Here is a 27,575-nt window from a genome sequence, read left to right on the forward strand (position 1 = left end):
AACAAGGAAAGTACATTCAAGTTTGCCACCTGAGGTGTTTTCAGAGGAGATTCCTTTACTTCTCCCCGAGACGCCTTCCTAACCTCGCCTGCTCCCCAGGACGATCCACACTTCCCTTCCGGGTTCTAGGTGAACTAGCCCACGGGGCACAGACCAATGGGTTCATTCCTTGTCCGCTGCGGGGCGGGGTCTCCAGCCTGGGCTTCGGAGACCCGCCCCCCGTACGTGGCGTGCGTGCGTGGCGCCGGGAGGCGGAGGCTGGTTTCTCCAGCTTGTGGCGCCTCCTGGCGGCAGCGGGGCTTCAATGTGACGGTCGGACCTGAGCGCCTGCCATGGAGCTGCAGAAAGAGGCGCGAACACCCAGGGACCCCGTCGCGCGGCTACCCGGGGCCTCTAGGTCTCAGAAACCGGACGAGGAGGAGCGGCGGGAGGGCGGCTCATCCCCGGCGGCGACTGCCTTGGACGCGGAGGCGGACGGGGCTAGTGCGGACGGCCTGTGGGAACTGCCAGTGGAGCCGGCTGAGCGGAGGCCCGAGTGCAGCCGCTGCAGGTGACCGCCGGGCGGGGGCGGGGACTGAGGCCGGCGGCCGACTTGGAGGGGGATGTGTATCGCGGTGGCTGCTGCGCCCTCTGCCGGGGAGGCGGCAGCTGCGGTTCCAGGCCGGGGGAGCGCTAGTTCTGGCCTCTCCGCGCTTGGGGCGGCAGGGTCTACTGGTTGACCTTGGAATCACTGTGAAATACCTGTCACAGCTCTTTCGTAAGAAGCCATTTCTCCAGGTTCAGGATTATTTAGCCTTACTTCTTCCTGCAAGACACTGAGCGGGTCATGGGATGAGCAGACAGAAGTTCCGCTGTCAAGAAGCTTGAGTGTCTGGTAGGGGAAGTAAGGCGTAATGACAGTAATATTTGTAAAAACACGTTTATGCTTATGTGACATAGTCATCTCACAGTAAAAAAAAAGAAAAAATGGATCAGAGGAGACAATCAAGGTGGCTATTCCAGTAGTTGACATTGTATTCAGAATTATGAATTCACTTAGAAATATTTATTGAGCACCTACTGTGTGGCAGGCACTGTTCTAGGTTCCTAGAAACCTAGGCATGGATAAAACATACGTTATCTCTGCGCTCACTGGGTCACTTATAGTCTAATGGGGAGACAATTTATTAAACTAGCAACACCAACAATTAACATTATTTGACCGTTTGAATTATGCTGGTGTACTTTCAGGATTGTGAGGATTGCTTTCCCTGCTTGTTTGAATCTCATGCTATACAGATATACTATTATATTTACCTCCTGGGTGTTCAGGATCATTTCTCTTGGTTACTACCTCTCTGTTGTCCTTCACACTTTTAACAATTAGGTAGTGTCTCTACTTCCTCACCTGGGAATCACTCTGTAATTTGTCCTCAGATCCTAGGTGATCTGAAATGGCTCTCACTAAAGTCACCATTAACCTTAATGAGGTGAAATCTAATGGATCCTTTTCTGTTCACTTTTTACTGGACCTCTTGGCAGAATTCTGCAGTTGAAATACTCACTCCTTGAAACACTGTCTCTTTGGTTTCGCTTTGATTTATCTGACTTCTGTATCCTAGTCTTCTTTGCCTGTTCTATTAAAACTCTAAATGTTGGGCTACCTCAAGGTCTTGGTTCTAGGTTCTCTTCTAACCCGATACACTTCTCACAGGTGATCTTACCAGTTTTCATGGCTAAGTTATCACCTCTACTCCAGTATCTCTAGCTCAGACCTTTCTCCTGAGCACCAGATGTACGCTTTCATTTAATCATTGAGTACTGAGTGCTTTGCTAATTACTGGTAATACGGTGGAGCCTTTGTCCACATAGAGTGTTCAGTTTGTTATTGGATACAGATGATAAACCAGTAAACAAGCAACTAAATATGTAATTACAGATTGGAAAAAAAAGAACAGCAATGAAAGAAGTGGGATTCTGCCATAGAAAATAGCAGGATGGTGTCAGGAAAGATTTGTGAAGAAATAGCGTTTATATTGAGACTTGAAAGATAAGAAGGATTCAGCCAAGAGAGAAGTGTTCCAAGAAGGGGAACAGAAGAACCGGCTGGTTGATTGTCTTTAGCATTTGCATACATGGAGTCTCTTACCAGGGCCATTTTGACCTTTTCCCAGAGCTGAATTCTAAGACCTCAGAGGAAGGATCTTGAGTGTAAGGATCTTTTTATATTTTCTGAATGTACTATGTGCAGTAGATACTCAGTAGACCTTTGACGAGGGTGAATAATTTGTGTCTAAAAGAGACTGTGTGTTGGAACAGACGGGGTGTGTGAATACAATTTATTTAAATAAGTTGTCTAAAGTTGTTAGGAGATAGCACTTAAGAATGCTTCGGGGCTTCCCTGGTGGCGCAGTGGTTGAGAATCTGCCTGCCAATGCAGGGGACACCGGTTCGAGCCCCCGTCCAGGAAGATCCCACATGCTGTGGAGCAACTAAGCCGTGCCCGACAACTACTGAGCCTGCGCTCTAGTGCCCGCGAGCCACAGCTACTGAAGCCCATGCGCCTAGAGCGCGTGCTCCGCAACAAGAGAAGCCACCGCAATGAGAAGCCCGTGCACTGCAATGAAGAGTAGCCCCTGCTCGCGCAACTAGAGAAAGCCTGCGCACAGCGACAAAGACTCAACACAGCCCCCCAAGAAAAAAAAAATGCTTCGAAGGGCTCTCACTAGGAGGTGGAAAGAAAAGTATTTCAAATACAAATCCAGAGCTAAATTATGCTAGCTTTATCATGTAGTTTTTAGTCTACTCAGAACTGCTAGTTATAATAGTTTAAAAATTAGTCTTCTGTGGCTAGCAAAGATTTATAATTTTTCTTATCTCCTCCTCTCTGCCCCATTAATAGACTTTATTTTTTAGAGCACTTTTATTTTATTTTTTAAAAAATTTATTTATTTATTTTTGGCTGCATTGGGTCTTTGTTGCTGTGCCCTACTTTCTCTAGTTGTGGTGTGCAGGCTTCTCATTGTGGTGTCTTCTCTTGTTGCGGAGCATGGGCTCTAGGCGCGCGGGTTTCAGTAGTTGTGGCTCGTGGGCTCTAGAGCGCAGGCTCAGTACTTGTGTCGCACGGGCTTAGTTGCTCCACGGCATGTGGGATCTTCTCGGACCGGGGCTCGAACCCGTGTCCCCTACATTGGCAGGCGGATTCTGAACCACTGTGCCACTAGGGAAGCCCTAGAGCACTTTTAGATTGACAGCAAAATTGAGAGGAAGGTACAGAGATTTCCCATGTACTCTCTGCCCCTACACATACATAGCTTCCCAGTTATCAACATCCCCTACCAGAGTGGTACATTTGTTACAATTGATGGACTCCATTGACACATTATTATCACTTAAAGTCCATGGTTTACATTAGGGTTCACCCTTGGTGTTGTACATATTTTGAGTTTGGACAAATTTGTAATAACATATATCTACTATTATAGTATTGATAGCATACAGAGTGTTTTCACTGCCCTAAAAGTCCTCTTGGCTCTGCCTTTTCATCCCTCTCTACCCTCTAACCTGATCTACTGTTTAAAAAGTAAAAATGACTTGCTGGATTTTAGCTTGTTTTCAGTTTCATTTAGTTAATCCTTTAGCATTATAATTCATTCTGACATTTCTGCACTTTGTTTTTTCTAGTGAAATTTTCTACCTTTTAAAGACTCTTTCCCTTGGCATGCTGTGCATTTTGTTTGTTTTAATTGGTTAGATGCAGTTCTAGAATTATGGAGAATATTTAGGTGTTATCAGTATAATATTTATAGCTCTTTATATTTTATTTTATTAGGCGGTTAGGGTTTTAATTAGTTCCCTGAGTGAACTTGTTTACATTTATGCTTATAATAGTTTTTAAAATTAAAATGCATTCTTAGATTTGAGTGATCAGTAAGTCACAATTATTTGGCCATTTATTTAAAACACTATTCATTTCTCTAAACACATTACTATAATTGTCACAGCCTAAGGAATTCTAGAGATTGGTTTTGTTCAGGAAGTGCAAACTCAATTTAACTTCTCAGCAGCATCTTGCTCGTTAGAAATGCAACATATCTTAAACATTAATGAAATATTCTTTAAAAGATCCCAAACTAATTTGTTATTGCAAGATACAGATTTTATAAAAAGTGTGTCCCTGTTAGAAGGAACAGCATTTACAGGAGTACATTGTATAGAGTACAGTGTATTTGGAGAGCTTGGCAGAAAGGAAGGAGAGACGAGGTTGCAGAGATTAATGGTGGTTGCACTGGGAAGGGCCAAATAAACTGTGTTAGGGAGTTTGAGCCTAAAGCACTAGAACCCAACAAAACAGCCACTGAAGTATTTTTACATTTGAATGGAGGTTACAACTTGACTTCTATAGGTGGCTTTTATCACAATTTGTACTCTGTTTTATATATTAAGAAAAATGCAAACTGAATGGTGATACAATGGTAAAAGGCTTGACTGGGAAGAGTTAGGGCCTTATTCCAGTAAAATGCCAGACATCTTAATTATTTTTTTATATCTTCTGTTTATATTCCTGCCTGAGGACAAGAGTTAGAAACCACTTGAAATTCATTGATCATAAGAATAATGGAATAATGTCTAAATACAGAGTATTTTTTAATTTGTCTGAGGGAGGAAGACAGCAGGGAGAACATGTACACAAACTGACACAGATAGGCCCTGAGACAGAAAATTTTCTCTCTCCAGTGCTTTCTTCTTACAAAAGTACAAAGTTGTAAGGATTATAATAAGCCACATCAACATATTTAGCACCCGTTTATTAAGCACTGGTCATCTGCAGGTTATTCACCAAGCCTAGGTGCTTTATGTATAATATTTTATTTATTTCTCATAACAGCATTCTAGAATTGATGATATCATTAGCTTTTAAATGATAAGAAGGTAGAGGTAACAATCAAGTAGCAGAGTTGGGTCTCCAGCTCCAGTCCACTTGGCTTCTAAGCTCTTGCAAATGCTTGGCTTTGCTCTACGCTCCACGCTTGCTGAAGAAGCCTTATGATTTTGTTTGCCGAGTGGATGTAGTCACTAGTTGAAGTGCAGCCACTAAGGCTGCAGGAGTAGCTCTGATTTTCATACTTTTTAAGCTGAAGTATGTTTACTTCAAGCTTAGTAACAGGATTCCTGAGCTTTGGTATTCTTTAGCTCCTTTTTTTAAAAATAAAAATTAAGATATATTTGTTGTATAATTTGTATAAGTTTAAGGTGTACATCCTGTTGATTTGATACATTTATGTATTGCAGTATGGTTATCATTGGTAGTGGTTAGCTGTTGTCACCTAATTATCATTTCTTTTTTTGTGCTGAGAAGACTTAAGATGTAGCCTCTTAGCAACTTTGAAGTATATTAGACAGTATTGTTGACTATATCACAATGCTGTGCATTAGATCTCCAGCATTTGTTCCCCTTCTAGTTCCAACTTTGTACCCTTTAACAACGTATAGCTTCTTTATTCCGTGTCTTAACCTTTTCCGTATTCTTTAGGCTTGGTTATTCTGGAGAAGAAGGTGCTGGGGATAAAATAATGAGAGAGCGAAGCAGGGAAGGTTGCAGGTGTTTAAGAAGAATACAGGAGCCACAAACTGGCAGCCCCACAGATGTTTTGTTTAAAACTATATTTTTACCAGTTTTAAATTACCAGTTGCTAATAGTTAAAAATGAAGGTGTTTTATATCAAAATCCAGAATTCTGTTTTCTGTGAGAATGGGAAGATCTAGCAGCTTGGAGGCCAACTGCCTGAGCAAAAATAGTTGGCTGAGTGGAGTATTGGTTGTGCCTTTAGATTGGGTGTGATCTGTCCAGGTCATCATTGCTCCCAGTCATTCCTGCTTAATTCAACTATGATTAACTGCCTGCCTCTCATAGGCATTTGCTTTTTGATCTGGGTCTCATGTACGTCATTGTGGGCTGGTCAGCCTGACCAGGAGGGTAAATCAGTCTGCAGGTTTCATAGGTAGAAGTGAAAAATGGTAACTCCCAAAGCAATTAGTTTACAATAATTAAGATTGTTGAACTGGTATCAACACTTAGAATTAGAAAACCAACTGTTTTGGTAAATTTAAAATAAACTAGATTATTGATGGTAATTTTTAGGGTAAAAATTTTGATAGCATGCAAATTTAATTATTTGTGCATTAACTAAGTTAATTTGTTCTTTCTTGTTAATACAGAAAATATGTTTATTCTTTGAACTAGTTCGTTCCTAAGATATGTGGGAAGCTAACTGATTTACAAATTACTGTGCAAGCTAATCATATGTTCAAAGTTGAGCAAAGATGATATATCTCAAGAGGGAATTTTTTTCTTAATTAAGTCTCCAAAGAGGAGTGACCAATTTTAAGAAACCACTTTAGAGCTTTCTAAATGTTTATTTTCCCCAAGAAAAATAAGAACATTATTATTGCCCTCTGACAGATAGAAGTTTTCTTCAAAGAATATCAAAGGACATTAATTTTTTAAGTATGTTTACATTTGCCCCAAATTAATAATTCATAACTCTGTTAATGCTTATGTAGTGAGAGAATATATTCCTTAATAGTCTAGTCTAAAATTTGTCTTTTTCATTTATTTTTAAAATATGTAATATATTTTATTTTTTTCTTCCAGTTTTATTGAGATATAATTGACATACAGCACTGTATAAGATGTACAATATAATGATTTGACTTACATGCACCATGAAATGATTAAGTTTATTGAATATCTATCATCTTATGTAGATAAAAAATAAAAGAAAAAGAAAAAAAAATTTTCCTTGTGATGAGAACTCTTAGGATTTACTTTGTTTATTTATTTAGGCCACTCTGCGTGGCTTGTGGGATCTCAGTTCCCCGACTGGGGATTGAACCTGGGCCACGGCAGTGAAAGTGCTGGATCCTAACCACTAGACTACCAGGGAAGTCCCAAGATTTACTTGATTAACAACTTTCATTTATAATGTACAACAGTGTTAATTATATTATGTTGTACATTATATCCCTGATACTTATTTATCTTACAACTAGAAGTTTGTACCTTTTGACCACCTTCATCCAATTCTCCTGCTCTCACCACTCCTCGCCTCTGGTAACTACAAATCTGATCTTTTTCTTTAAGTTTGTTTCTTGAAGTATAATTGACCTTCAGCACTATGTTAGTTCTTGGTGCACAACATAATGATTCGATACTTCTATACATTAGAAAATGATCACCACGATAAGTCTAGTTACCATTGTCACTATACAAAGATATTACATAATTATCGACTGTATTCCTCACACTGTACATTTCATACAGGTAACATTTATTTTGTAACTGGAAGTGTGTACATCTTGTATTTCCCTCACCTTTTTCACTTATCCTCTCACCCACCTCCCCTCTGGCAACAACCTGTTTGTTCTCTGTATCTAAATAAATTTGGCATTATTTTAAAAGACTTCACAGGTTGCAAAGTGCTTTCTTACATGTATGTTTTTATTTACTATATAAGACAACTTTGTGATTTAAATAGTTATTCTCTTTTATGTATTCTTAAGGTCAGGGGAGTAGCAGAGGCAGAGCTGCTTTAAATTTCATATTTTCATTACTGCATCACGTAATAATGAATTATACTAAAATGAACAGTATGACTTTCTTTCTTTTCCTATTGCATATAATATATACTTCCAGTGAGGTGTTCCTTTGCCTTCTTCTAATCCATAGATTCTTTTCCTTTTCCTTTGTCCATGGCTATTTTTAATTATTTTGGGATGGGCAATTTTAATTATTGTCTTTTTTAAGGTCCACCTTTTACCTCCTGAATCCTTTACCTGCCTATGGTCAGCTCTCATTTCTCTTGGTGGCTCTTCACATTTCAATTAGAAAGGCAAATTTGAAGGTATTATTGATTGATAGGATTTTTTTTTTTTTTTCTCTGCTGAGTTTTTAGTTTGCTTGTTTCTTGTTTTTTGTCTACTGGAAGCCTAGTGGAAAAGTTGTGGGGAAAAAGGGAGCAGTGAAGTGAAGTAAGTAGAAGTGTTCCAGGATTAATCAAGGAAAAAAACAGAAAGGTATGGAATGATTCTCCTGACCTTGCAAAGAGTTAGAGAGATTGACCTGATAGAAATGTGTCTGATCTCACAGGTGTGACCCCTAGGAATAAATAAAAATAAGAATTAAAAAAAGAAAAGAAAACTGAACAGACATACCAGTGACTGCACACTACAAGAGGAGGGAGTCTGCAGGTTAAGTCCAGGCAAGTTTCCAAAGAACAGCATCCAGAAGAATTAAATAGAATCCAGAGTTTCTACACTACCTTGTCTAAAACGTCTAGTTTTTAACCAAAGCTTACTAGACATGCAAAGAAACAGGAAAGTGTGACTCACATACAGGGAAAACAACAGCAAATAGAAACTGTCCTTGAGTGGATCCAGATTTTGGATATAGTAGAAAAATACTTCAAAGCAACGCTTATAATAGGTTCAAAGAATTAAAGGAAAAAAAATGTAATGACCGTGACTCAACAGAGACTCAATAGAGAGTTCAAAATTATTTTTAAAAGTCTATGCAAAATGTCATTGTAGGTTCATCATTTGTAACAAATGTACCACTCTAATGGGAGATATTGATAATGGGGAGGCTATGCATGTCTTTGGGCAGGGGGTATATAGAAAATCTCTGTAGCTTCCCGTCAATTTTGCTGTGAATCTAAAACAGCTGTAAAAAAAAAATCTTAAAAAAAAGAGATATGTATGATCTACTTGTTTATGTAAATCTGTTATTTGGCAGGTCAATTAAAAAAATCAGGTTAATATGTATATAACATATTTATCATTTGAACCATTTATAAGCGTACAATTCAGTGACATTAAATACATTCATAATGTTGTGTAACTATCACTACTATCTATACCCAGAAAATTTTCATCATCCCCAGTATAAACTCTGTACCCATTAAATAATATCTTCTCATCCCCTCCTCCCCCCAGCCCCTGGTAATCTCTATTCTCCTTTCTGTTTCTATGAATTTACCTATTCTAGATACTTTGTATAATCACACAATATTTGTTCTCTGTCTGACATTTCACTAAGAATAATGCTTTCAAGGTCCATCCATGTTATAGCGTATATCAAAATTTCATTTTTATGGCTGAATTGTATGTATATGCCATCTTAATTTATCTGTTATCCATTCTTTTGTTGATGGACACTTGGTTTGTTTCCACTTTTTGGGTATTGTAAATAGTGTTGCCATGAACGTTGGTATACAAATACTTATTCTAGTTCCTGCTTTTAATTCTTTTGGATATATACCTAGGAGTGGAATTGCTGGGTCATATGGTAGTTCTGTGTTTAACTTTTTGAGGAATTGCCAAACTGTTTTCCATAGCAGCTGCAACCATTTTACATTCCCCTCAGCAATGCACAGGAGTTCCAATTTCCACAAAATTGCAGGTACACAGTTATCTGAGTAGTTAACAAAGCATATATATCACCCTTAATGTACTTGAAATTGAATCTTTAATACAACCCTCAAAGAAAGAAATCACTGAAAAAATGCAGCAATTATCATAAGTAAGGATCTTGCTGTGCTATGCGGCTACTTCCCACTAGCTATGTATTTTACGTTTGGTAATGTATATATGTCCATGCCACTCTCTCACTTTGTCACAGCTTACCCTTCCCCCTCCCCATATCCTCAAGTCCATGCTCTAGTAGGTCTGTGACTTTATTCCCGTCTTACCCCTAGGTTCTTCATGACCTTTTTTTTTTTTTTTCTTAGATTCCATTTATATGTGTTAGCATACGGTATTTGTTTTTCTCTTTCTGACTTACTTCACTCTGTATGACAGACTCTAGGTCCATCCACCTCACTTGTAGCGCTCATACATGGCCTTCCTCCTTACTTATGGTCATTCTGTTCAGGTGCCCATCATGACAGCATCAGTGTAGCTGTTTACTGAGGTCGGTTGATGCACACTGGCTGAGTCATTCTGCCTACTTGGTTGAATAGTGCCTCTTCTGTGATAGATACTCTCTGGCATTTACAGGAGATAAAAAGATTTTCAAATATTTTTCTATATATCCATCCACATTGCCTCGACCACAGAACCCTTTCTGCTATCTTAATATTTCTTTCACGCCCCTGATAAATCTAGCATGGCAGCTAAAATTGAACCTACTAATTGAGTTTTTGGTATTGTCATCTCCACTTGGATATACACAGCTCAGACTGATGAGTTAAATATGATGGGCACTGCAAGTAATACATCTCTCTGATCCTCAGGGTAAGTGCACTAACTTTTTCCTTCCATCTCTGACTACAATAATGTTTTTATTATAATAACCTGGGTGACAGCTCCATTTTTCCTTCTCAAGATTGCTTTGGCTATTCGGGGTCTTTTGTGTTTCCATACAAATTGTGAAATTTTTTGTTTTAGTTCTGTGAAAAATGCCAGTGGTAGTTTGATAGGGATTACATTGAATCTGTAGATTGCTTTGGGTAGTAGAGTCATTTTCACAATGTTGATTCTTCCAATCCAAGAACATGGTATATCTCTCCATCTATTTGTATCATCTTTAATTTCTTTCATCAATGTCTTATAATTTTCTGCATACAGGTCTTTTGTCTCCTTAGGTAGGTTTATTCCTAGATATTTTATTCTTTTTGTTGCAGTGGTAAATGGGAGTGTTTTCTTAATTTCGCTTTCAGATTTTTCATCACTACTGTACAAGAATGCCAGAGATTTCTGTGCATTAATTTTGTATCCTGCTACTTTACCAAATTCATTGATTAGCTCTAGTAGTTTTCTCGTAGCATCTTTAGGATTCTCTATGTATAGAATCATATCATGTGCAAACAGTGACAGCTTTACTTCTTCTTTTCTGATTTGGATTCCTTTTATTTCCTTTTCTTCTCTGATTGCTGTGGCTAAACTTCCAAAACTATGTTGAATAAGAGTGGTGAGAGTGGGCAGCCTTGTCTTGTTCCTGATATTAGTGGAAATGCTTTCAGTTTTTCACCATTTAGGACGATGTTGGATGTGGGTTTGTCATATATGGCCTTTATTATGTTGAGGAAAGTTCCCTCTATGCCCACTTTCTGCAGGTTTTTTTTTTATCATAAATGGGTGTTGAACTTTGTCGAAAGCTTTCTCTGCATCTATTGAGATGATCATATGGTTTTTCTCCTTCAATTTGTTAATATGGTGTATCACGTTGATTGATTTGCATATATTGAAGAATCCTTGCATTCCTGGAATAAACCCCACTTGATCATGGTGTATGATCCTTTTAATGTGCTGTTGGATTCTGTTTGCTAGTATTTTGTTGAGGATTTTTGCATCTATGTTCATCAGTGATACTGGCCTGTAGTTTTCTTTCTTTGTGACATCTTTGTCTGGTTTTGGTATCAGTGTAATGGTGGCCTCGTAGAATGAGTTTGGGAGTGTTCCTCCCTCTGCTATATTTTGGAAGAGTTTGAGAAGGATAGGTGTTAGCTCTTCTCTAAATGTTTGATAGAATTTGCCTGTGAAGCCATGTGTTCCTGGGCTTTTGTTTGTTGGAAGATTTTTCATCACAGTCTCAATTTCAGTGCTTGTGATTGGTCTGTTCATATTTTCTATTTCTTCCTGGTTCAGTCTCAGCAGGTTGTGCATTTCTAAGAATTTGTCAATTTCTTCCAGGTTGTCCATTTTATTGGCATAGAGTTGCTTGTAGTAATCTCTCATGATCCTTTGTATTTCTGCAGTATTAGTTGTTACTTCTCCTTTTTCATTTCTAATTCTATTGATTTGAGTCTTCTCCCTTTTTTTCTTGATGAGTCTGGCTAATGGTTTATCAATTTTGTTTATCTTCTCAAAGAAGCAGCTTTTAGTTTTATTGATCTTTGCTGTCGTTTTCCTTCCTTTCTTTTTCATTTATTTCTGATCTGATCTTTATGATTTCTTTCCTTATGCTAACTTTGGGGTTTTTTTGTTCTTCTTTCTCTAATTGCTTTAGGTGCAAGGTTAGGTTGTTTATTTGAGATGTTTCCTGTTTCTTAAGGTAGGATTGTATTGCTATAAACTTCCCTCTTAGAACTGCTTTTGCTGCATCTCATAGGTTTTGGGTCGTGGTGTCTCCATTGCCATTCGTTTCTAGGTATTTTTTGATTTCCCTTTTGATTTCTTCAATGATCACTTCGTTATTAAGTAGTGTATTGTTTAGCCTCCATGTGTTTGTATTTTTTACAGATCTTTTCCTGTAATTGATATCTAGTCTCATAGCGTTGTGGTCTGAAAAGATACTTGATACAATTTCAGTTTTCTTAAATTTACCAAGACTAGATTTGTGACCCCAGATATGATCTATCCTGGAGAATGTTCCATGAGCACTTGAGAAAAATGTGTATTCTTTTGTTTTTGGATAGAATATTCTATAAATATCAATTAAGTCCATCTTGTTTAATGTATCATTTAAAGCTTGTGTTTCGTTATTTATTTTCATTTTGGATGATCTGTCCATGGGTGAAAGTGGGGTGTTAAAGTCCCCTACTATGATTGTGTTACTGTTGATTTCCTCTTTTATGGCTGTTAGTATTTGCCTTATGTATTCAGGTGCTCCTATGTTGGGTGCATAAATATTTACAATTGTTATATCTTCTTCTTGGATTGATTCCTTGATCATTATGTAGTGTCCTTCTTTGTCTCTTGTAATAGTCTTTATTTTAAAGTCTGTTTTGTCTGATATGAGAATTGCTACTCCAGCTTTCTTCTGATTTCCATTTGCGTGGAATATCTTTTGCCATCCCCTCACTTTCAGTCTGTATGTGTCTCTAGGTCTGAAGTGGGTCTCTTGTAGACAGCATATATATGGGTCTTGTTTTTGTATCCATTAAGCCAGTCTGTGTCTTTTGGTGGGAGCATTTAATTCATTTACACTTAAGGTAATTATCGATATGTATGTTCCTATTCCCATTTTCTTAATTGTGTTGGGTTTGTTATTGTAGGTCTTTTCCTCCTCTTGTGTTTCTTGCCTACGGAAGTTCCTTTAGCATTTGTTGTAAAGCTGGTTTGGTGGTGCTGAACTGTCTCAGCTTTTGCTTGTCTGTAAAGGTTTTAATTTCTCCATCAAATCTGAATGAGATCCTTGCTGGGTAGAGTAATCTTGGTTGTAGGTTTTTCTCCTTCATCACTTTAAACATGTCCTGCCACTGGGGACAGATACCAAAAACAACGGGAGCTACGAACCTGCAGCCTGCGAAAAGGAGACCCCAAACACAGTAAGATAAGCAAAATGAAATGCCTCCCTTCTGGCTTGCAGAGTTTCTGCTGAAAGATCAGCCGTTAACCTTATGGGGATTCCCTTGTGTGTTATTTGTTGTTTTTCCCTCGCTGCTTTTAATATGTTTTCTTTGTATTTAAGTTTTGATAGTTTGATTAATATGAGTCTTGGCATGTTTCTCCTTGGATTTATCCTGTATGGGACTCTCTGTGCTTCCTGGACTTGATTAACTATTTCCTTTCCCATATTAGGGAAGTTTTCAACTATAATATCTTCAAATATTTTCTCAGTCCCTTTCTTTTTCTCTTCTTCTTCTGGGACCCTTATAATTCGAATGTTGGTGTGTTTAATGCTGTCCCAGAGGTCTCTGAGACTGTCCTCAGTTCTTTTCATTTTTTTGTCTTTATTCTGCTCTGTGGTAGTTATTTCCACTATTTTATCTTCCAGGTCACTTATCAGTTCTTCTGCCTCAGTTATTCTGCTATTGATCCCTTCTAGAGAATTTTTAATTTCACTTATTGTGTTGTTCATCATTGCTTGTTTCCTCTGTAGTTCTTCTATGTCCTTGTTAAATGTTTCTTGCATTTTCTCTATTCTATTTACAAGATTTTGGATCATCTTTACTATCATTATTCTGAATTTTTTTTCAGGTAGACTGCCTATTTCCTCTTCATTTGTTAGGTCTGGTGGGTTTTTACCTTGCTCCTTCATCTGCTGTGTGTTTTTCTGTCTTTTCATTTTGCTTATCTTACTGTGTTTGGGGTCTCCTTTTCGCAGGCTGCACGTTCGTAGTTCCCATTTTCTTTGGTGTCTGTCCCCAGGGGCTAAGGTTGGTTCAGTGGGTTGTGTAGGTTTCCTGGTGGAGGGGACTAGTGCCTGTGTTCTGGTGGATGAGGCTGGATCTTGTCTTTCTGGTGGGCAGGTCCACGTCTGGTGGTGTGTTTTGGGGTGTCTGGGGCCTTTTTATGGTTTTAGGCAGCCTCTGTGCTAATGGGTGGGGTTGTGTTCCTGTCTTGCTAGTTGTTTGGCATAGGGTGTGCAGCACTGTAGCTTGCTCATCGTTGAGTGAAGCTGGTTGTTGGTGTTGAGATGGAGATCTCTGGGAGATTTTCACCGTTTGATATTACGTGGAGCTGGGAGGTCTCTTGTGGACCAGTGTCCTGAAGCTGGCTGTCCCACCTCATTGGCACAACTCTGATGCCTGGCTGGAGCACCAAGAGACTGTCCTCCACACAGCTCAGGATAAAAGGGAGAATAAATAGAAAGAAAGAAAGAAAGGAAGAAAGGGAGGGAGGGAGGGAGGGAGGGAGATAACAAAATAAAGTAAGATAAAATAAAATAAAGTTATTAAAATAAAAAATAATTATTAAGAAAAAAATTTTGAATAGTGAACAACAAAACAAGCAAAAGAAAACAAAACAAACAAACAAACAAAACGGATGGACAGAACCCTAGGACAAATGGTGAAAGCAAAGCTATACAGGCAAGATCTCACACAGAAGCTTAACCATACACAGTCACAAAAAGAGGAAAAGGGGAAAATATAATCTATCTTGCTCCCAAAGTCCTCCTCCTCAATTTGGGACTATTCGTTGTCTATTCAGGTATTCCACAGATGCAGGGTACATCAAGTTGATTGTGGAGCTTTAATCCGCTGCTTTTGAGGCTTCTGGGAGAAATTTCCCTTTCTCTTCTTTGTTCTCACAGCTCCCAGGGTTCAGCTTTGAATCTGGCCCCGCCTCTATGTGTAGGTCACCAGAGGGCGTCTGTTCTTCGCTCAGACAGAACGGGGTTAAAGGAGCCGCTGATTCGGGGGCTCTGGCTCACTCAGGCCGGGGGGAGGGAGGGGTACGGATGCAGGGCGAGCCTGTGGCAGCAGAGGCCAGCGTGATATTGCAGCAGCCTGAGGTGCACCGTGTGTTCTCCCGGGGAAGTTGTCCCTGGATCCCGGGACCCTGGCAGTGGCGGGCTGCACAGGCTCCCGGGAGAGGAGGTGTGGACAGTGACCTGTGCTTGCACACAGGCTTCTTGGTGGCTGCAGCAGCACCCTTAGTGTCTCATGCCCGTCTCTGGGGTCCGCGCTGATAGCCGCAGCTCGCGCCCATCTCTGGAGCTCCTTTAAGCAGGGCTCTTAATACCCTGTCCTCGCGCACCAGGAAACAAAGAGGCAAGAAAAGGTCTCTTGTCTCTTCGGCAGCTCCAGACTTTTCCCCGGACTCCCTCCCGGCTAGCCGTGGTGCACTAACCCCTTCAGGCTGAGTTCACGCCGCCAACCCCAGTCCTCTCCCTGGGATCTAAACTCCAGAGCCTAAGCCTCAGCTCCCAGCCCCCACCCGTCCTGGCAGGTGAGCAGACAAGCCTCTCGGGCTGGTGAGTGCTGGTCGGCACCGATCCTCTGTGCGGGAATCTCTCAGCTTTGCCCTCTGCACCCCTGTTGCTGTGCTCTCCTCTGTGGCTCTGAAGCTTCCCCCCTCCGCCATCCGCAGTCTTTGCCCGCGAAGGGGCTTCTAGTGTGTGGAAACCTGTCTTCCTTCACACCTCCCTCCCACTAGTGCAGGTCCCGTCCATATTCTTTTGTCTCTGTTTTTTCTTTTCTCTTTTGCCCTACCCAGGTACGTGGGGAGTTTCTTGCGTTTTGGGAGGTCTGAGGTCTTCTGCCAGCATTCAGTGGGTGTTCTGTAGGAGCAGTTCCATGTGTAGATGTATTTCTGATGTATCTGTGGGGAGGAAGGTGATCTCTGCATCCTACTCTTCCACCATCTTCTCCTGAATCTAACTTTGGGTTTTGTTTGTTGTTCTTTTTCTACTTCCTTTAGATGTAAGGCTAGATTGATTTTTTGAGATTTTTCTTATTCCCTGAGGTAGGCTTGTATTGCTATAAACCTTCCTTTTAGAACTGTTTTTACTGTTTCCCATAGATTTTGAATTGTTGAGTTTCCATTTTCATGTCTCCAGATATTTTTGCTTTTCTCTTTGATTTCTTCAGTGACACATTGGTAGCATATTAAGTTTCTATGTGTTTATGTTTTCTGCAATTTTTTTTTTATTGTACTTGATTTTTAGTCTCATACCTTTGTGTTTAGAAAAGATGCTTGATATGGTTTCAGTCATCTTAAATTTGTAGAGACTTGTTTTGTGGCCTAGCATGTGATTTATCCTGGAGGATGTTCCATATGCACTTGAAAAGAATGTGTATTCTCCTGCTTTTGGATGGAATGTTCTTTCTTTGACCTTTCTTTGACTTTGACTTTTTGCTTCTTCCTTGTCTCTTTCAGCCTGTTAGGTTTATTTATCATCAAATATTTTAATTTTAGTGCTAGGCCTTCTGGGACCTAGGGAAGCACTACAGAGTTATGTTAAGACTTTTTATTGACATTAAATGCTTATATGGAATCAATAAAATGTATTGATTAAGGGCATACACTTTGGAATTAGAACTGGGTTCTAGCCCCAGCTCTGTTTTCTCTTGAGACAGTTATTTAACCTTTCATAGCCTTGGTTTCTTCATCTGTAAATTAGGGCAATAATACTACCTTTGTTTGACAGGTTTTGTAAGAATTAAATGAAGGTAAAGTATTTAGCATAGTGCCTATAGCATATGCACATTTGCACAAAATTGTGCAGTTGTTAAATTCTTCCTCTTTCCCTTTCCTCCTTGTTCTCATCTCTTATCTTTTTCTCTTTCCTCCTCTTCCTTCCCCTCTTTTTCTCCCTCCTCCCTCATTCTTTTTCTCCTCCATGAATTATCATTATTATTATTTACGAAATTGGTTTATTTTGTAGTCATCTTCTTCCCTGTTTGGGTAGTTTTTCTAGATTCAGAGATTAAGGGCAAGTAAATAACTTTGCATGTGTTAATGTTGCAGGTCACCATAATTAAATTGCCTCATGATGGAGATTTTATAATCCTAGGGCTTTTAAAATACTCACTTTCCAGCTACAAATAAATATTCCATTGATGAAAAATACTTTTTTTAGGGACATCAAAATCGGTGGCTTATTCATAGCATTCTTGTGTTCTCTTATGTAGTAAAGTAACCCTATCTTAAACCTTATATATTTTTCTCTTATATCAAAGAAAATTCTCAATTCTCTTTTGCTCTTTTGAAGAAATGGACCTTTATATAAATTCAGGAGGAATATTTCCTTAATAAATCAGGTATTCCAAATCTACATTTTAAAATATAGACAGCTTTTAGGCAAGGGAAAGGAGAAGAAAGAATAAAGAAAATGAAGATGTTTTCTAGTAACATGGTCCCTTCATTCTATGCTATTCTTTGTAAAATATCTCTACTGAGGTATAGCTGGTCCTTGGGACAATTTAACCTCTGACTCCTTGCTTGTCAGGATGGCCATTCATGCTGTCCCCTTTAGTTGACCAATGGCTAAGGAGCATAGCATTCTGCTGCACATGGATCTGGAGGCTTAATTTGATGAATCATATGGGTAGTCTTTGTTCATTCAATCATTATTAATTCATTATCCAGTAAAGGCACAGCTTGGGTCATAGAAAAACAATTAAGAAATTGTTTCCTCTAGAATTCATAGTGAATTGAAGGTGAAGGAAAACATGTCTATGTAATAAATATTTAAGACAAATTATGAAAGTATAAAATAAGAGTTTGTAGAGCAGCAAACTTACTTAACTTGCTATTAAGAAAGATGTTTATTTTTTTATATTTGTTTTAGTTCGATATAAGAAGACAAAGTAAATAATAGGATAACTGACTATAGATGATTACTTTATGACAAGATTCTTAGTTGATCTGTCACTTTGTCATTGCAGCTCTAGTAGGGGCTTTATATAGATGCTGTATATAGTCATCTCTCTGGACACAAGGCTTTTGTTTTCCAAGCATCTGGCTCCTCTGAAGGCTTCTTTTTTTTTTTTTTTTTTTTTTTTTGCGGTACGAGGGCCTCTCACTGTTGTGGCCTCTCCCGTTGCGGAGCACAGACTCTGATGCGCAGGCTCAGAGGCCATGGCTCACGGGCCCAGCCGCTCCGGGGCACGTGGGATCTTCCTGGACCGGGGCACGAACCCATGTCCCCTGCGTCGGCAGGCAGACTTCCAACCACTGCGCCACCAGGGAAGCCCTGAAGGCTTCTTTAATATAATAACACTTCCTAAAATTTTTCTTAGTTATAGATCTTATAGTAGGAACAAGCTTATCTCTAGGCCAGTGATCTCTAAATTATTTTGAATACATACCACAGTTGGTTAAAATATTTAGGATGTAATTCTAATAGGTATACATATTTATCTATGATAATATACATTTATCGTATACTAATGTATGACTTGCCTCTTAAACCATAAAAAACATAGATAAAAGGGAAGTGATAATGGTGAAATAAACTATTTAAAAATGTTTTGCTAATTGTGATGGGGTCCTAGTCTTATTATTTAGTATTTTTGAGACATAATATATACTTACAGTAAGGTTTATGATAGTAACTTACTGATAGTAAGATGTGATTTCATAGTTCAAATAATCTTTATAATTTCTACTTTTTAAAGTTATTGTCATCTGATTAGATTTATTAACTCTAATGAAGAGTTTGAAGTAGCAGTAAGAAAGGAACAGCTCTGCCATATACTTATTTATTTGTGATTATGTAATTAGAATTTCTTCAGTATAGACTCTTTGTGGGTATATATAGTTTCTTTGTGGGTGCTGTTGTTAACACTTCATGTTATGAAACTCCTCCTTTTCTATTAGGATACTGCATATCCTGACACATTACCATGTGATATACCATCTCACAGAGGGAGTGTTATTCTATGTACTAAATATTAGTTGTTTAATTATAAATAGAAGTGATAATATTGATACTATCTTTTTGCACCCCATTGGGATATTTTACCTAACTCACTTTGGACACCACTCTTCTAAGCATGCCTAGGTCAATATGTCTCATTTAAAGATATTTATTATCTTTAGAGAGTTACTTCCTCTCCTATAACAGTGATTTTTTTTCTAAGTCTATTGTTCCTCTACTCCTGAAGGCATTTATAAAATAAAATAATGTAGTGATAAAAAACAGATTTAAGGGGTTATGAGAATATCATTTCTTTTACACTTGAAGCAATCAGACATGGTTGAGATTGCTTCTTTTTATGAGATGAAATTTTATTATAATATTATATTAATAACGAAAAGCTGTTTCTTCTTTCATTGATTATATTGGATATAGTTTCAAAAATGTAAAACCTAGAGTTTATTTTACAGATTATTTAAGTTTCTTTAAAGTGACAGTAGAGGGCACTGTGGCATTTCGTTTTTCAAAGTCTGTTTTAAAATTAGAAAGTTGTTGCCATTTTTATGTGTAATGCAGTGTATCTATTCAACTGATCTATTGAAACTCTTTGTTCTTTGCTTTGTCTATGGGACTAAAAATTTTTTGTTGAGTGTTGGAAAACTTGAGGTGCGTTATCTTTCTGGGCTCTACATTTGCTTTTGTTTAGTGAGTAAAAGAAATTCTTTTAAAGATAGTGATTCTTGTAAATCTATTCACTGATCTTTTTTTTTTTTAAGATTTAATTTTATTTATCTTTGGCTATGTTGGGTCTTTGTTGCTGTGTGCGGGCTTTCTCTAGTTGTGGCAAGTGGTGTCTACTCTTTGTTGCATTGTGTGGGTTTATCTTTGCAGTGGCTTCTCTTATTGTGGAGCACGGGCTCTAGACGCGTGGGCTTCAGCAGTTGCAGCACGTGGGCTCAGTAGTTGTGGCATGTGGGCTCTAGAGCACAGGCTCAGTAGTTGTGGCGCATGGGCTTAGTTGCTCCGTGGCATGTGGAATCTTCCCTGACCAGGGATCAAACCCGTGTCTCCTGCATTGGCAGGCGGATTCTTATCTACTGCGCCACCAGGGAAGTCCCGTATTCACTAATCTTTAAAGTATGCCTTATTAGTACTATGAGAAAAATAGCTTTCAGTGAATATTATGTTAGAAATTAATTAAACTTTCAAATATTAATTAAACTTTCGGAAGATGTTTTTGTAGGTTTTAGCATCTCTAGTCATATGTCAGATATAATTTTATTTCCCTACAGGCTGTCAAAGATAGCATACCCAGAGTGACAGATTACCCCTGTTTTACAGCATTCACTTCAGAAGCCAGTCAGTCCTAGTCTGACAGGAAGCCTACGTATTTATTTCTACAACCTTATTGAGAAAAGAAGAAAAAGCTTATTTCATAAAATTTGTTCAGGGAAATTATTTGAAAATTCCATTTATATGTTAAGATATAATGAACATTAATTGGTTGTATAGATTTTAAAGAAGATAAACCCCAGTGATAGAGAACAGTATTTACAATACATTTTCAATGTGTTGTAAGTGTTGAAGAGGGAAAAAAATCTCAGTTAGTTGAAAAATTACATTTTTATTACATTTGCCTGTGATTCAGTAGTTATTCACCAGAACTTTCTTGGTATCTTATTACTAGTTCTATGAAGAAGGAAATTGAAAACCTCTGACACAGTCGGGATCACATAGCAAGACAATGATATTGTCAGTGACATATCTTAATAGTTATTCCCTAAACCTATACCCAATTTACCTGTTGATATTTATTCAGATATTAAATTTTCTTCCTTAGATCTATATAAATTGTAAAAGTAGTTTGATTTTTATTTTAAGATGAATGTTCATTATTTATAAATAATGATAAATAATAAGGTTTGATGTGTAGTTATCTGATCTGTTTTTTTCCTATCATCCATAATAGTTCATAGGAAGCAAGGAACTTTTAAAAAATTTTTTCTGGCACAGTGAAAACATACACATTCAATAAGGGCAGTAATCTTTCTCTCTTTTATTGTCCCAAGTGCTTAATGTCTGGTACATAGTTAAGATGTACAGTAAATGTTTGAATAAAATTTTGTTGAATTTACAAATTATTTAATCCATTATTGACTTGAAATATTTAAGCCTTCAAGGATTAAGTTTGAATGTAGGGAGATTTTTTTTTCTTTGGAAAAATATTTTATTTTTATTTAAAAATTTTACTTACTTTTTTGTTCAATTTTTTTAAACTAAAAAATACAAAAACAGTTCATCCATTTCTCCCCCTTCCATCCCCTGCCTCTGGCAGCCACCAATCTTTTCTCTGTATCTATGAGCTTAGGTTTTTTTGTTTTGTTACGTTTTTTTTTAAAGATTCCATATATAAAGAGAGATCATATGGTATTAATCTTTCTCTGTCTGACTTATTTCACTTAGCATAATGCCCTGGAGGTCCATCCATGTTGTCACAAATGGCAAGATTTCATTCTTTTTTTATGGCTGAATAATATTCCATTGCATATATATCACAATTTCTTTATCCATTCACCTACTGATGGACACTTTGTTTCCATATCTTGGCTATTATAAATAATTCTGCACTCAACATGGTAATGCAGATATCTTTTTGATTTAGTGTTTTCATTTTCTTTAGATAAATATCTAGAAGGGGAATTGCTGGATCATATAGTGGTTCTATTTTTATTTTTTTAAGGAATCTCCATACTGTTTTCCATAGTGGCTGCACCAATTTATATTTGCACCAACAGCGTAGGAGGGTTCCCTTATCTCCACACCTTCTCCAGCATTTATTGCTATTCTCCTTGACAGTAGCCATTCTAACAGATGTGAGGTGATATCTCATTGTGGTTTTGGTTTGCATTTCCCTGATGATTAATGATGTAGAGCATCTTTACATGTACCCGTTGGCCATCTGTATACCTTCTTTAGAAAAATGTCTGTTTAGATTTTATGCCCATTTTTCAATTGGATTGTTTTTTTTTTACTCTTGAGTTGTATGAGTTCTTTATATCCCCTTATGAGATATATGATTTTCAAATATTTTCTCCCAGTGTGTCGGTTGTCGTTTCATTTTGTTGATAGTTTCTGTTTCTGTGCAGAAGCTTTTTAGTTTGATGTAGTCCCACTTGTTTATTTCTGCTTTTGCTTTTGCTTTTGGTGTCAGATTAAAAAAAATCATTACCAAGACCTAAGTCAAGGAGCTTACTGCCTATATTTTCTTCTAGGAGTTCTATGGTTTCCAGCCTTACACTCAAGTCTTTAAACCATTTTGAATTGATTTTTGTGTATGGTATAAGATAGTAGTCCATTTTCATTCATCTGTATGTCCAACCTTCCTAACACCATTTAGAAGAGACTGTCCTTTCCCCATTGTATATTCTTGGCTCCTTTGTTGTTAATTAATTGACCATACATGCATGGGTATATTTCTAGGCTCTGTGTTCTGTCCTGTTGGTCTATGTCTGTTTTTATGTCAGTATAATACTGTTTAAATACTAGGGCTTTGTTAGTATAGTTTGAAATCAAGGCGCACGATGCCTCTAGCTTTATTTGTCTTTCTCAAGATTGCTTTGGCTGTTTGGTTTAATGGTTCCATACAAATTTAAGGAATTTGGGTCCTATTCCTGTGAAAAATGTCATTGGAATTTTGATAGGGTTTGCATTGGATCTGTAGATTGCTTTGGGTAGTATGGACATTTAAAAAATGTTAATTCTTCCAATCCACGAGTACAGAATATCTTTCCATTTATTTGTGTGTTCTGCATTTCCTTTCATTAATGTCTTGTAGTTTTCAATATACAGATCTTTCACCTCCTTAGTTAAGTTTATTCCTAGGTATTTTATTCTTTTGGAAAAAGATTTTAAATTGAGGAGAGCAATTTCTCTGCACTTATTCACTAGTTTGGTAAGAGATGGTTTAACATTTGGATAGCTAGTCACCAGCATAGTACATGCAGACAATTGTGGAGTAGGAAAGTATGAGAAAAATTGCTGTTAATAACAAATAAGCAAAATTCTTAATTAATTAATAAGGGGGTTAATAAAGGGTACATGCTTTAAAATAAATGGATAGTGATATTTTATGAGCATGTTAAAGCATAAACCAAAACAATTAGGTTTAGCTTAAATCACAGTTAACAGTGTTTGTACATAAAGTGCTTAGCTGTTTTTTTTTTAAGTAAATATTTTCTTCAGTAAATATTTTTTCTCCCTATATGGTATTGCTTACCAGAAAGATCACAAATGATAACAAAGGAAGATCTGAGGGAATTCCCTAGTGGTCCAGTGGTTAGGACTTGGAGCTTTCACTGCCAGGGCCCAGGTTTGATCCCTGGTTGGGGGACTAAGGTCCTGCAAGCTGGACGTTGTGGCCAAAAGAAAACAAAACAACAAAAATGTCAAAGGAAGATCTGAGACTCTGAATTTCATTTATAATACAAACTAATTGCTTTAGTACTAGAGAGGAAGTGAAAGAGAGATCAGTATATCATATGTAAGAAAATGAATGGATAGGATAAGAAATTGTGTAGGAGGAGAAAGGAATTTCAAGGTTAAGGTAAGAGGGAATGTAAAGGTATTCCCTCATGTATTCAACAGTATTTATTGATAGCTTACTATGCTAGGTGCTGGAATATAAAAGTGAAGAAAGTAGGTCAAGTCCTTGGCTCTTAGGTAGCTTACATTGTAGAGAAGGAAACCCACCTTAACATAACATGATGTCAAATAGTGGTAAAATGCCTCTTCCTTACTGATTAGGTTGAACGTTCTTTTTTCATTGCATTTTTATATTTTTCAAAAAACCAGCTTTATTAAGATACGATTCACAGACCATGGCATTTATCCTACTAAAGTGTATAATTTAGAGGTTTTCTGTAATATTAGCAAAGTTGTGCAAACACCACCAGTATTACAATGATTTTAGTAGATTATCTTTGAGTATCTCTTTACAACATCTTTCTTTTAAGCTGCCTTCTTCTTTTGGTATTGCATCCTGTCCATTAGGCTCCACTAATTATCAGTTGATCATTTTATCATTTCGATACAGTGCCCTGGAGAATAAATTGCTCAGCAGTCTGATCCAGTTAAATTTGGAGAGGGGTAGTTTTTGAGGCCACTCTGAGTTTTTTTCTGACTGCATGCGTGTTCTTCTTAGCTGTCTCTTTCCATGGTTCTTTCTGATGAACTAGCTGACCTATGATTTAGCTGTTGCTCTTAATTAAGAAGAGTTATTGTTTTTGAGAGCACCCTTAGGCTTGAACTTCTCACACTCCATTTCAAATAAAGTCAGTTACTTTAGGAGAGCTTCAGAGCTCTTTATAGTCTGCCTCTCCTCCAAGGTGGATTCTCTGAGTCACTGTTCTGGGCACAGGGCTAGTCAGTAGCCTCTGACTTGCTGCTTCTGGTGTCGAACTTCTGTCCTACGAGTGAACTGGGGTGAGAACAGTTGGGGTCCCAGCATTTTCAGCCTACTGCACTGTGGTAAAGCTTCTGTTTTTTAAGTGGAGGCCGGGTGGAGGAAGGGAGACTGCTCTGTTGGCCACACTCACCAGGAATTTATTTTCTTCAATTTGGAGTTGGAAGGATGAGAGATGCTGATGGTCTACCTTTCTCTGTGACATATGGTAAGTCTTGATTGAAAGCTGAGAGGAAGCTCTGTTCTCTTGGCCACACTTACCTGGAGTGGAGTTTCTGTCAACCTAAACTGGGGCAAGGTAGTAAATGGGTTATGGCTCAAATGCCACAAACTATCCCAATACCAAGTTTTCATAGATTTTCTTGAATAATGTTTCTTCATTTGAATATGCCCTTAGGACAATTTCCAGAGACTTTATTGTTTTAAGTTTTTTTTAAAAAGATTTATTTATTTGTTTATTTTATTTAGTTTTGGCTGTGTTGGGTCTTAGTTGCAGCACATGGGAACTTCGTTGAGGCACGTGGAATCTTTTGTTTGTGGCGTGCGGGCTCTTTGTCGTGGCGTGCGGGTTTCTCTCTTGTGGTGCGTGGGCTTCTCTCTAGTTGTGGCGTGTGGGTTTACTCTTCTCTAGTTGTGGCACGCGGGTTCCAGAGTGCGTGGGCTCTGTGGTTTGTGGCACACAGGCCCTCTAGTTGAGGCGCATGAGCGCAGTAGTTGTGGCATGTGGGCTTAGTTGCCCCGTGGCATGTGGGATCTTAGTTCCCTGACCAGGGATTGAACCCGCGTCCCCTGCATTGGAAGGCGGCTTCTTTACCACTTGTCCACCAGGGAAGTCCCTCCAGAGACTTTAAATGGTGGTTTTATAAAACAGTATTTGTCAGTTTTGCTTGTTTCACTGGAGTGTGGGTCTCTGAAGCAACTTTCCCTGTTATCCTGGAAGCAGAACTCTCCAAACTATTTAATTCTAAATCTTCCTAAAGATCAAACATGTCCTTCCAGTAAAGAAATTACTACTTAATTCTAAATCTTCCTAAAGATCAAACATGTCCTTCCAGTAAAGAAATTACTATCCCAGGTAACTTTTTTTCCCCCCATGAACAGAGGTTTTGGTCAGACATGAAACCCAGAGCTATCAATAGCTAAAGCAGTTCTTTGCACTATCCTAACTGTCATACTGAGGACCTTTATAATTACTACATATGTCATGAACTAAAGATGTTATTTTAACTGTTTATTTTACCTAGTTTTCTGCTACCCACAGAAATCTACAGCTTTCACTCAGCTTGTTTACTTGTTGGATTTTGCAGTTCTTTGGCCCTGCTGATATATAGATGCTTCCTGCATAAGACATATGACATTTTTGCATTCTTTCATATTCTTAGAATCATATAATTTATAAATATGTAAGTTGATATCCAGTTAAATTCTGATTTTTAAAAAATGGCTTCATCTGATCTTAAATTACATTTTATAAAAGAATTTTACTGACATCTGATCATGCATTGCAGTCATATGCAGAGTTTCATATAAAAATATCAGAAACTTAGGGACTTCCCTGACAGTCCAGTGGTTGAGACTTTGCCTTCCAATGCAGGGGTTGTGGGTTCAATCCCTGGTTGGGGAGCTAAGATCCCACGTGCCTTGGGGCCAAGGGACCAGAACATAAAGCAGAAGCAGTGTTGTAACAAATTCAATAAAGACTTTAAAAAAAATGGTCCACATCAAAAAAATCTTTAAAAAAAATCAGAAACTTAAACTTTTAGAATTCTAATGTATCTCATTCTCTTCCTCCTCCTATTGAATGGGAAATCCTTTCTAATTGCAGCCCTTGATCTGTTTGTCAGTATACGTAGTTCCATCAGTCACTGCTCCGGTGTTTACTTATGTTTAAGTGGTCTTCTTGGGACCGCTGAAAGACTCTCCATTCCTATAAATCTGCTCACATTCCAGAGAAGGAACCCATTGTAGGACTGAGTAGTCACACGGAATCATTTCAGACATCACTGGAAAACAAGTATATTGATTTTCCTTTGGTTAATCATCCACTCTGGGTTCATTGGTGGAGAGGGCAAGTGGGGTCATGTTGTACAATACATTTCTACCTTTGCGTAAGATATTATCTAGATGATTTCTTCAGCAGGAGCAAAGGTTTGACAGTTTCTTGTAGAATGAGGTGGTAGATATAATTGAACCAATTTACTCGCACTGTGTTTTATTAATATAAGTATTTCTTACCTTAGGCTATAACTCAACATAAGTAAAATTGAGGAAACAGTTGATAGTGATCAGTTTTCTAGTAGTAAGTATGCTGTTGGGAATTCCCTTTAATATAACATTCACTTGTGTACTATTGTAATGGCATGTAACATCTGCCTATAATAGTGATCCATTGTGAAAATTTACTTCCATCATATACTGTATCTGGCCATTTGTTGAATTTCATATTATAAACACACATATTAAATATAGGATATAATGGTAAACTATCCATGTATATTCCTTCAATACCTTTGGAAGGACACACAAGAAACTAATCACTGGTTGTCCTTAGGGAAGAGAATGCACCAGGCTGGAGGACTGAGATGGGAAGTATACCCTTTTATTCCATCTGAATTTTGTAATAAGTATTTTTGAAACAATAGTAAAGCACTAAAAAGTAAGTAAAACAAAAACAACAAAGTAAACAATAACAAAAGGGAAAACAAATGGATAGACTGGCGTTCTGTGGATTAATTCTAGCCAAAAATATTTTGGTGGCCCGTTTGGGTTTCTTCTCACAATTGATAAGCTCTCCATGTTGACTGATGGCTAAGTTTGATTAGAACTCTCTTCTAGGTGGTAATTATATTCTAATATTTTATCATCATTTTGTTCTCTCCAACTTCAGATGATTTAGATCAATTGCCAGGTTTCTCTTTGACATGAGATCTGTTCTTGATTTGGAATGCAAATTATTAGAAGTGTTTCTTCATGAATAAAAAGACCATGGTGGTGACTTATGAGTATTCTTCCATTGAAGATAATTAAGGCAAGATTTTTTGAGGTACTTTGATCTATATGGATGGTAAAAAATTTACTTGAGTCTTTTTTCAAATTCTCATATTG

At 37.8% G+C, this 27,575-nt stretch overlaps 1 protein-coding gene across 2 annotated transcripts in view; it reads left to right on the forward strand.

The window, feature by feature from the left end:
- The first annotated feature begins 235 nt into the window (after positions 1–235).
- The window catches only part of DTWD2 (DTW domain containing 2), a 90,893-nt gene continuing 63,553 nt past the window's right edge, over positions 236–27,575 (forward strand). For both annotated transcript variants that reach the window (XM_060006974.1, XM_060006975.1), the window contains exon 1: positions 236–550. In XM_060006974.1, the coding sequence (XP_059862957.1) occupies positions 333–550 (218 nt within the window). In that variant the 5' untranslated portion in view covers positions 236–332. The remainder of the gene's footprint in view (positions 551–27,575) is intronic.

Source organism: Delphinus delphis, chromosome 3 (genome assembly GCF_949987515.2).
Source record: "Delphinus delphis chromosome 3, mDelDel1.2, whole genome shotgun sequence".
Taxonomy (NCBI): Eukaryota; Metazoa; Chordata; class Mammalia; order Artiodactyla; family Delphinidae; genus Delphinus; species Delphinus delphis.